Source organism: Schistosoma mansoni, assembly GCF_000237925.1.
Source record: "Schistosoma mansoni, WGS project CABG00000000 data, supercontig 0183, strain Puerto Rico, whole genome shotgun sequence".
Classification (NCBI taxonomy): domain Eukaryota; kingdom Metazoa; phylum Platyhelminthes; class Trematoda; order Strigeidida; family Schistosomatidae; genus Schistosoma; species Schistosoma mansoni.
The window spans coordinates 506977-516960 of record NW_017386067.1 but is presented as its reverse complement, the minus strand read 5'-3'; the positions used below and the strand labels follow the sequence as shown (position 1 = coordinate 516960).

The following is a 9984-nucleotide window of genomic DNA, read 5'->3' as shown; positions in this document are numbered from 1 at the left end:
AAATAATGCGCATTGGAGATGGCGGGTAAGCCAACTCACTTTAATCAAGCGTTAATCAATATTTATAGTCAGACAAGAATAAGTTACAGACATGTGATAAATAGGATAAGAAGTGTACACACACCTACGCTCACATAAAAATGGTCAGGGTTAATAAGTGAACAATTAACAAGGTGAAAACATGACTCATGATGGACAGGTGAAATTGGCTTGTTCAAAAGTTAGAATAAGGTATATGGGTTTAACATATCAAACGATACTACACTAGAAATTAATATTATGTCAGACCCAGTATGAACTTGCAGCTTGACCGGTTCGCCATTGAAAAAGATGGTTATGTACTTCCTATTAGATGAGAATTGGTCACTTTTTGTGGCCAGAACAACATTTGAGGTGTGTGGTATTACTTTTGACGTCTGCATCTTATTTCCCTTACGGAACTTATGCTGACGGTCAGCAACTTTCAGCCTACTTTTACAATATACTTGAGCATGGCCATATTTACCACGTTGAAAACATACTCGTTTTTTAAAGTAACAAACATTTGCAGAATGGGACTTACCACATCACCAACAAGACGTTTTGGGATTCTCTGGGAGTACGAATCCTTATTTCCGTTAAAAGATTTACGTAAAGTATTAACTCCCACGTGTTCACAGTTCCTTTCTACGAGATTTGTGTCATGCTTCAAATTAACCATTCTTTGACATTTTACAGATACTGATATTCGGATCTTGTTCGATTCTTGCTAGAATCCGTATTCTAATATCTGTATCTGCTGAAGATTATAATCCACAGATAAAAATAGGGCATTTGAACTGATCTGAGGACATTTCTTCTAAACGGAACCGCTCACATCCCCGGTTCACGATGCTTGCATACATCACATAGTCGTCCTGTGCTTTCTTTACAAGCTGGAGACACTGGTATCTAGTGTGAAAAATTGATGGTCGTTCACCAAATATACGTGTCAGGCACTCTACTGTTTCTCTGAAGGTTATGTCGGTTGACTTCTTTGGGAGGACAAAATCACAACATTTTTCATATCCAGACACTCCGAGCTTTCGTAATAATAATGATCTTAGTTTTGAACCTTCGTTCCACTCTTTACAATCATTAATAAACAAATCCTCATAGCGTTTAAACAACGCCTTAAAAGTAACTCCACTTTCTGGATCAAATCTAAATTCACTTATTGAATTCGCAATAGAATACGGAGTCATAGTAGAATCAGACATATTGGTTCTTGAGGATATTGATATATTTTCGACCATAATTCGATAAGAGAATTTTGCTGTTGTAATAAATTTTTCAGATCATCCATTATGTTACATAATCCACTTAAACTGAATATATAAGCGTAGATCCGTTTCGACTACCGTCGCCAATTGTTATAAAGGTAGAATACTTGTTATAACACTAGGGCTTCTTGTTATAACAGTCCTTTCACATTTTACACGTATGCGGGAAGTTCATTTACCTTAGACGAATATCTACACTAGATTTTCACCCCGTGTCTATTCTACAGGACTTCAATACACGACTCAGATCAAGGATACGAGATCAACCTGAGTAGAAAGTCAATATATTTCCACACCCATATCCGGCACAACTCAACACCAAAGAGCAGTTAATCAGTAATAATAATAAGTAATCAGGATAGGGGAATATATATCCAGATCTGACACCTGTCAGACTATCTACATATCTGACTAAGCAAAACAACCAGTCATTATCGTTCTCGCCCACACATCATTTACAAATCAATAAATACTTTCGACTATAGTCTGATTGCGGGTTGTTTGTGGAGAGTTTTAGTAATTTTGATATGTAGTTGTATTCATGGGTCGATTGAAGCTAGAACACCATGGAAAACCTGGAAGCACTGTGCGGTCGTTTCTTCCCATTTTCTGACTCACCAGCAGTGCGCATCCACGGTCCCGCCTTGCGGGATTCGAACACAGGATCTACCAGTCTCATACGCGTGCACTTAACCTGGAGACCACTGATCCGGCATCTCCACAAAGAACCCACTTATCATATGCTCACAATGGACTTGATCCATTAGGTATTTTTTGGCGTTCCAGTGAGAAGCAGTAACCAGTGGAGTCCAACCAGGTCTGTTGGGAGATATCAACTCACTGAAGACATTGATGAATGGTTGCGTAACTTCGTAGACTGGTTGAAATTAGACATTAACACTGTTGGATGCCGGCTCGGTGGTCTATCGGTTAAGTGCTCTGGCGTGAGACTGGTAGGTCCTGAATTGGAATCTCGCGAGGCGAGATGGTGAATGCGCACTGCTGAATAGTCCCGCGATAGGATGAAACGGCCGTCCAGTGCTTCCAGGTTTTCCATGGTGGTCCAGCTTCAATTGACTCATTATTTCAACTATATTTAGTCTGATTACTTAATACGCCTTGAATTAACGACGGAACCATTTATAGAATTATCAATTATTATTACCATTATTAAAAAGATTCTGTATAATGAGCAAGTTAGCGGCTAACTGGATGCAGTACTATAATGGATAATGGTTTGGATTCATAATGCGAACACTAACATGGATGATGATAAATTTATTCAACGAGTCCAAAAAACGAGAAAATACATAGCTTGGTTTACATTGTTTTCTAGAATTGATTGATTCTTAATGCTTGTGTAGAATGATTTAAGATAAACATTGAAATCAAAGAAGAAGTCCATGAGTTCGATATATCATTAGTTTGGAATCGATTTCTAAGACTAAATCTGTGAAAACCGAAGAGTATTAGATACCTATTTTGTTTTGATTTATGAATCTTAAAAGGATGCTGAAGATTCATTAGAAGATGAATAGTGAATTGGACCACACCACCAAAAATCTCTAACCAGCTATTAGAACATAAAGACTGAAATGATTGACATGGTTAAGGCACAGTAGTCAACAATTTCTTGGACCAATTTCCTATCTTTATTCAGGAGTATGTAATGATAAAAAAAATTAAAAAGGACACATTGTGATGTGCGGTGTCCGAAATCTGATGCTGATACAAAATGTGTTATGCGCTAACCCCTCAACTGACTTCTCGAGCGAGAACACAAGAGCAAGTGAGAATATGTATTGAGCTACTGTAGGAAATGCACAAATACTCACTCATATATATATACAACTCTATCCTTAGGAAATTTACTCATTGACCCCAATAAAGTGCAATTGATCTTTGGGTCACTTCTGATTGTCATCGGTTGACCTTTTCCTACTTCTGATTGACTCTCCATATCATAATGCATAACTCAACATATTCACTAGTTTGTATGTATGTAAACGATAAGCTATATTAGCTACCTCTATAAACATTCGTGATCCATGTGTTGGGGTGATCCAGAAAATTTCTCGCAATAGACAAGAAAGACTTAGGAAACATTAAGAACCATTTTATCCAATCAGTGTTGACTAGAAGTTTTGCTAAAAACATCACGAAAGTGAAAAGTCACATGTAGAGTTTCTGATTAGCTGATTACTACACTGCTACTATGTTTAGTAGTATTCTAGGATTTTCAGGAAAACCTAAGGACTTCTTAAATACTATAAAAACCCTTTATTTTCTGTACATAAATGAACCTTTGGAGTAAAGTGCTTCTCGTATATTTTGTGCCTTTTCTCTCGTGTTGAAGTCTCTGTGTAGATTTAGCTTGGTGGTTACGAGACTAGCTTAGGATCCGAGTATAGTGTTCAATTAGCAATACATATCACTATGCATATTAGTTTGATGATGAGTTAGAATTTTTCTTCTAGAACAATCAAAAACTAACAATTCAAAGTTTAAGGTAGGCAGTTCTCTACTAATTTTGGATATAATAGAGAGACTATAATTAATGAACGGACCAATCAGAGCTAAGATTCTAAATCTTGAATTTTGGCGCGAAATTTATTCATATTTTGACGTTATAGCTTGCGCCATTTCATGATGGAAACTCTTAGTGTTATGCCTAACTTTAATTTTTATCTTCAGTTATTAATCCTAATTCCTCATATTATTTCATAACCCCTTTTTAACCCTAGTAAGCAGGTGAATATTCTTATAGTCATTCTAGAGTTCCACAAAGGTTATCGAAAAATTATAGTCTCATCAACATAATTAGTAATCATTATTTTCATAGTTGAAAACGTGAGTCAATTGAAGCTAGACCTCCATGGAAAATCTGGAAGCACTGGACGGCTGTTTCGTCCTATTGTGGGACTCCCAAGCAATGCGCACAGTGCCGCAATAGGACGAAACGGCCGTCCAGTACTTCCACGTTATCCTTGGTGGTCTAGCTTCAATTGACTGACGCTTTCAACTATGAAAATACTGAAATCTCCACAAAAAAACAACCCTTTCTGATAATAATTATTTGTAAAATTTCTATCAAATTGATATCACTTACCAATCATTAGTGTAATAAGGAAAAATATATAAATCACTAATTCTCTCAATGTTGTATGTATATATAATTCTCTATTACTCATTGTATCCTCAGTTAATCTTGTTGCCCATGCACCTAATGGGATATAAAAACGTGAAATTTCTGTTTAACATGTTAATATATATACGTATAGATTACATAAATCTATATTTTCATTGATATTATTCTGAAATTATATAATCTGTGAAGTTCAGTAGTTACAGATGGTCACTAGGAAACTTTGTTAGTTGGGACATTAGGGGTTGGTAACACCTCAAACTGGTCATCTGTGTAATCAACGTTCAAATTAATCAGAAAATATTAATCACTTGGTTGATAGGTAATGATCGACACAAAAAATCAAGTCAAGGAGAATTTCCTGACGAAATACCTCTAACCATCTGACATCGAAATGTAATTCCATTAATTTCAAGTCATTTACATTAGTAAATAAATCACAATTGTTTAATAGATAGAATTCAATTAAGACTAGAGATTTGTTAAACATGACGTTAGCAACTACTTAACGCTTGATTAATGTAAATATTTTCAAAATGGGGTTTTGTGAAGATCTTAGTAATTTTATAGTCGAATTCATGAGTCAATTGAAACTAGACCACCATAAAAAGCCTGGAAGTACTGAACGGTGTTAACAGCGTTGGATACTGGCTCAGTGGTCTAGAGGTTAATCGTTCACATGAGTGATCGATAGGTTCTGGGTTCGAATCTCGCGGGGCAGGATCGTGGGTGCGCACTGTCACTGAGGAGTCCCATACTAGGACGAAACGACCGTCCAGTGCTTCCAGGTTTTCCATGGTCATCTAGCTCCAATCGACTCATGAATTCAACTTTATAATATTTTCAACCAAATTTACTATGCTCGATAAATCAAAAGGTCTTTCCAATCAAATTATTTGGTATATAACTGTGGAACAACGAGATTTTTAATTATCCCTAAATGATAATGTTACTTGTATGTAATGTTGTTCATGAATAGTTTTCTCTCCTTATTTAAGTTAAATTTCATAGATCAATTTATTTTGATCATGAGCCGATCATTGAAAAACCTGGAAGCATTAGACATCTGTTTAGTTCTAATATAGGAATCCATAGCAGTGAGTAACGTCTATCAGGAATCGAAAGCGATTTCATGCAGTATTACAAACATAGAATGCGTTATTAATTTATAAACAGCAATTATACAAGCTAATTTCTCATTAAAAGAAAGTAATCAGTTTCCCGTATGGAATAAATATTATCATTATTGATTTATGATTGTTGATAATACCAGGTAATAAATATATACTCTCCCACCAATTCTGAGTAATGCTAATATGACCCTTAAGAGTCTCATGTTAACTTTTAATTAATCGAGATATAGTTAGGTTAAACCAATACCCTTCCTCGGAAAAAAAATCTAAGTAAATCTTTACAGACTTTATAAGCAAAGATGGATAATGGCTAGCAGTGGAATCCAGTTTGACGCGCGTTTCATCCTATTTGGGACTCTTCAGCTGGATGTACCTGCATCTGAGTTGATATTCACCCTGGAACTCGAACCCAGTACCGTTTGCTTCAAACACCATCGCGTCATCCACTTAGCTACTGAATCATGATAGCAACCTGCTTGTGCAATAGGGTGAAGTTTTAAATTCACTTGTTGTTGTTTACTTGTATCTTCCCATCTTCCATCTTTGCTTATAAAGCTTGTGACTTCAGGCAATTTCGAGGCAGTCCGCATAGGATATACATATGCTAACAAGAGACTGATCAATTGCAGTCCAAAATAACAATGGGGGGATACAAGTAAACAACAACACGTGAATAAATCTTTACAGAGTTTCACATTTTCTAGAATATTGTTATTACCACATACTACTTAATGATAATGAATAGTTTGGATTATTACCATACATTCCACTAGATTGTCGTAACAAGTAATATTTCTTTTATTCCTAAGAATCGTTTATCCTATACTTCTGTATAATTTCTATTCAACTATCAATCTGAATGCTACCTTAATTAAAAGGAAACTTCATCTATCTATCTATCTATCCTCACATCTACCTTCCCACACATCTATCTATCTATCTATCTACCTGTCTAACGCCACCGATATTCTTATTATCATCACCAAAACTAACTTACTACGAATACATCGTGTAAAACGATTCCAACAACTATAATGATCTGGATCAGCATTTTGTAAAACTTGATTTGATTTTATTGGTTGAGATTTCGTGAATTGAATTTCATTCTTATTATCTATTTCATCAATATATTGTGTATTCATTAATGCTGTATTATCATATGCCATTTGATTGAATTCATTCTCGGATAACATGAATTGTTTCTCTGACTTCTTAGACGTCATTTTCTAAAAAACATACATCAAGAAAACAAAAATAAGTAGGAAGTAAGCGGAAATGTTTTCATATGTGTACATCTGTTATAACTTGTGGCTTTGTACCCTATTATTATAAAACGTAATGATACTGCTAATTACAGAACAGCTGACTTACCGACCGGACCAATGATGCATAAACTCCTACGAGCAGTCTAGAGTCTATGTCGGTCATATCTTCCTACCTAATCCTGTCTGTTGAGTTCAGAACATCAATCTCAGACTCCACGATATGAATTATGTATTTCAAACATACTGGGTTTATATACAAACTAAACGGACCAAATCGCACTACAAAATAGAAAACAGCACTTATACAAGATTTAGTCAAAAGTGGCTGTGAATGTAGGAGACAGTAATTAATAGACTGGGCATAACTCAAGAACGATAAGTCCTATAATAATAGTCTATGAGTTAAAATAAAGCTTATAATAAGAGGAACATGAATATGTATAGTTTAGCGACCTAACAACTATACAATAAAAAATATATGTATGATATTAGTCCATAAATGGGTCCCAACAGTTATCATTGATTATTCTCGTCGGGATATATTAACATCATTATCAATAAATGGTTTGAATGATCTCATTGTTGACATTCAGGATTGAATTTCCTGTTAGTTGAAATATATGTATCCTGTGTGAAATAGTTCCATACAGTTATTTTGTACAACGCTTTATAGAATAGACTGATTGTAGCTAGTAAATGGAACCAAATAGTTGCGTTTCTGAAACTTGTTAACTCAATATACTTGTATACATGTTGATACTTATATCGGACATAAATAGAATACTTTACAGTTCAAACGCGAATACATCATTCATTAAGCTACTGAGTTTCGCAAGGCACTAGCTTGTTCCCCCAAATGCCCTGGTACGGCCGACAGTGGGGAGAGTTCGCTCTCCCTCTCCAAATCCTCTCACATGGCTACGCGTATATAGCTTCTACCAGGGAAGTCCTATTCACTGCATTCTTGTGGTATCACTGTTGTTTATGAAATTGAGAGGAAGAAAAGCGAATGTCCGGAGCTTTAACCAGGTTGGTGGACACGGAAAGTCCACTTGAGGGAGTTGGAAAACCCTGATTCTAAATCAATGGTGTACATGGGCTCCACGATCCTGAGGGAACAAATGGCGTATGAATTAATCGTTGGTCACCGACTACCATGAGACTGCATCTCCTTACGATGCTCCACTCCTTTGTGGACCGCATCTTTAGGTCGAAGGCTCCGGGTGTGTCAACCTTTAGAAAACCACCTGCTTTGGTCTGAGCACCCGGGCAGTTTCATAGCCGTCACACAAATCTCATTTGATTTGTGCAGCGCATATGTATCTGGTGTCTCCTTATACCAATATTTATGTGTTTAAATAAATAAAAAATAAAAATAAGCTTGTTCAAAGGGTATGATATTTATATAATTATTTGTAAGATTTTGAATTTTCCAGTTGTTAATATTCAGAACTGAATTTCTGTTCAGTTTTCCTTAACCTATTTCATGATCATAGATATCAGTGCCAAGGTCGAACTTGTTATTTTCAAATAAATTGGACATCGGGTAAAATGTTAATAATATATATAGTTTCAGAAGGGGATTTGTGGAGATTTCAGTATTTTTCAAAGTTGAAATCATGAGTCAATTGGAGCTAGACCACCATCGAAGGGCGAAAAAAGTTGTATTTCTGACGTTTCGTAGCTTAATATAAGCCACTTCTTCAGAGTAACTAAATAACCGACATTATATTAACAAAAGTTTAAATAGTACAAAGGAAATTGTCTCAGTTATTTTGCAGACTCTGAAGAAGTGGCTTATAACAAGTCACAAAACCTCGGAGATACAATTCCTCTACTCATTGAGAAATAACAAAAAAATTTATTTGTCATTCATTTCATCACTAGTTGAACTCCATAACTCATTGGTTAACATTTTTTTTGTATGAAAAGAAAGGCACTGGATTCGAATCCTAATGTGAATACAAACAATGAAATGTAAGCAGATCCAATCGACAAGTCCTAAATAAGACTTCTATCCACGATCCATCCATTTTCATATAAAGTTTGATTCAAAGAAAGAGAAAACAAATAGTTCATTAAAACAAAACTAAATAATTATACCAACGGATTTGAATATAACATTTGTTGAAGCTGAATAATTATTTTCTCTTTTTGTTATTTCTATAATTGATTTGTTTGTGTTATATGCTACTTATGCGGACAGATATAAGTAGTATGTAGCGAAAATTGGATATCGAATGTTTACCAATAAAATATTGAACTAAAGAGAACAGGAATGAATATAGACAAATGATGGAATATATAAAGGACAATTCAAGGTGAATATGTAAATGATTTATTTAATGAATGATTTTTCATACTTTCCAAAGTGTCCCTTAAACTGGAATATTATAGTTGAAATCGTGAGTCAATTGAAGCTAGACCACCATGAATAATCTGGAAGCTCTGGATAGCCGTTTCATCCTAGTATGGGACTCCTTAATGTCAGTGGACATGCACGATCCAACCTCTCTCAAATATAAGAAGGACTATGAAATGTAATGATACATTTATTAGGAATAGATTTTACATAATATACCGGTTTATTACCAAAAACTGATAAACTATACAAATAGATTTTCTGAGTGTCAGTATCCTTATTAGTAGAGGTTAAAACATTAACATTGAAATCCTAGCTGCGTTCAACTGACAAGTTCCACATAGGACAAAATATTTGTCATCGAGTCTATTATTATTATTATTATTATTACTACTACTACTACTTCTACTACTACTGGCAACAATCTATCTGTTCCAATAAAATTGTCTTAATATGGTTAAACATTCACAGTATTGAAGAGTTGTCGTATACTTCGATTGAAAAAAAGTCATCCTTTCAGTTTGTTTCTTTTTGTGCTACTGAATCACTGACTCATGTATAATTCAATAATCTAATTAAAATCATATATTATAAATCATCCTGGCCCTTCTATCCCATACACATCAACCAATACAAATATAGACAACTAGTTTAATAGCAGCGTCTGCAGCAATAGGCCTCAACATACACAAAGGAAAAAGCAACATCCTCGATTAAAACACACAGAGCACCAACACAATCACACCTGATGGAGAAGCTCTGGAGGATGTGGAATCTT

The 9984-nt window shown here is 35.0% G+C and overlaps 1 protein-coding gene and 1 non-coding gene across 2 annotated transcripts; one reads left to right on the top strand and one right to left on the bottom strand.

Moving 5' to 3' along the window:
- Positions 1-4, top strand: Smp_tRNA_00504_Gln_TTG.1.1. The gene has a single exon. It is a non-coding gene (tRNA).
- A 4398-nt stretch (positions 5-4402) lies between these two features.
- Smp_129190 (hypothetical protein) lies at positions 4403-6802 on the bottom strand (the record flags this gene model as incomplete). Its single annotated transcript, XM_018794854.1, has 2 exons — positions 4403-4551; positions 6577-6802. 2 exons carry the CDS (start codon positions 6800-6802, stop codon positions 4403-4405), a joined length of 375 nt encoding a protein of 124 aa, XP_018647036.1.
- Between the last annotated feature and the right edge of the window lie 3182 nt (positions 6803-9984).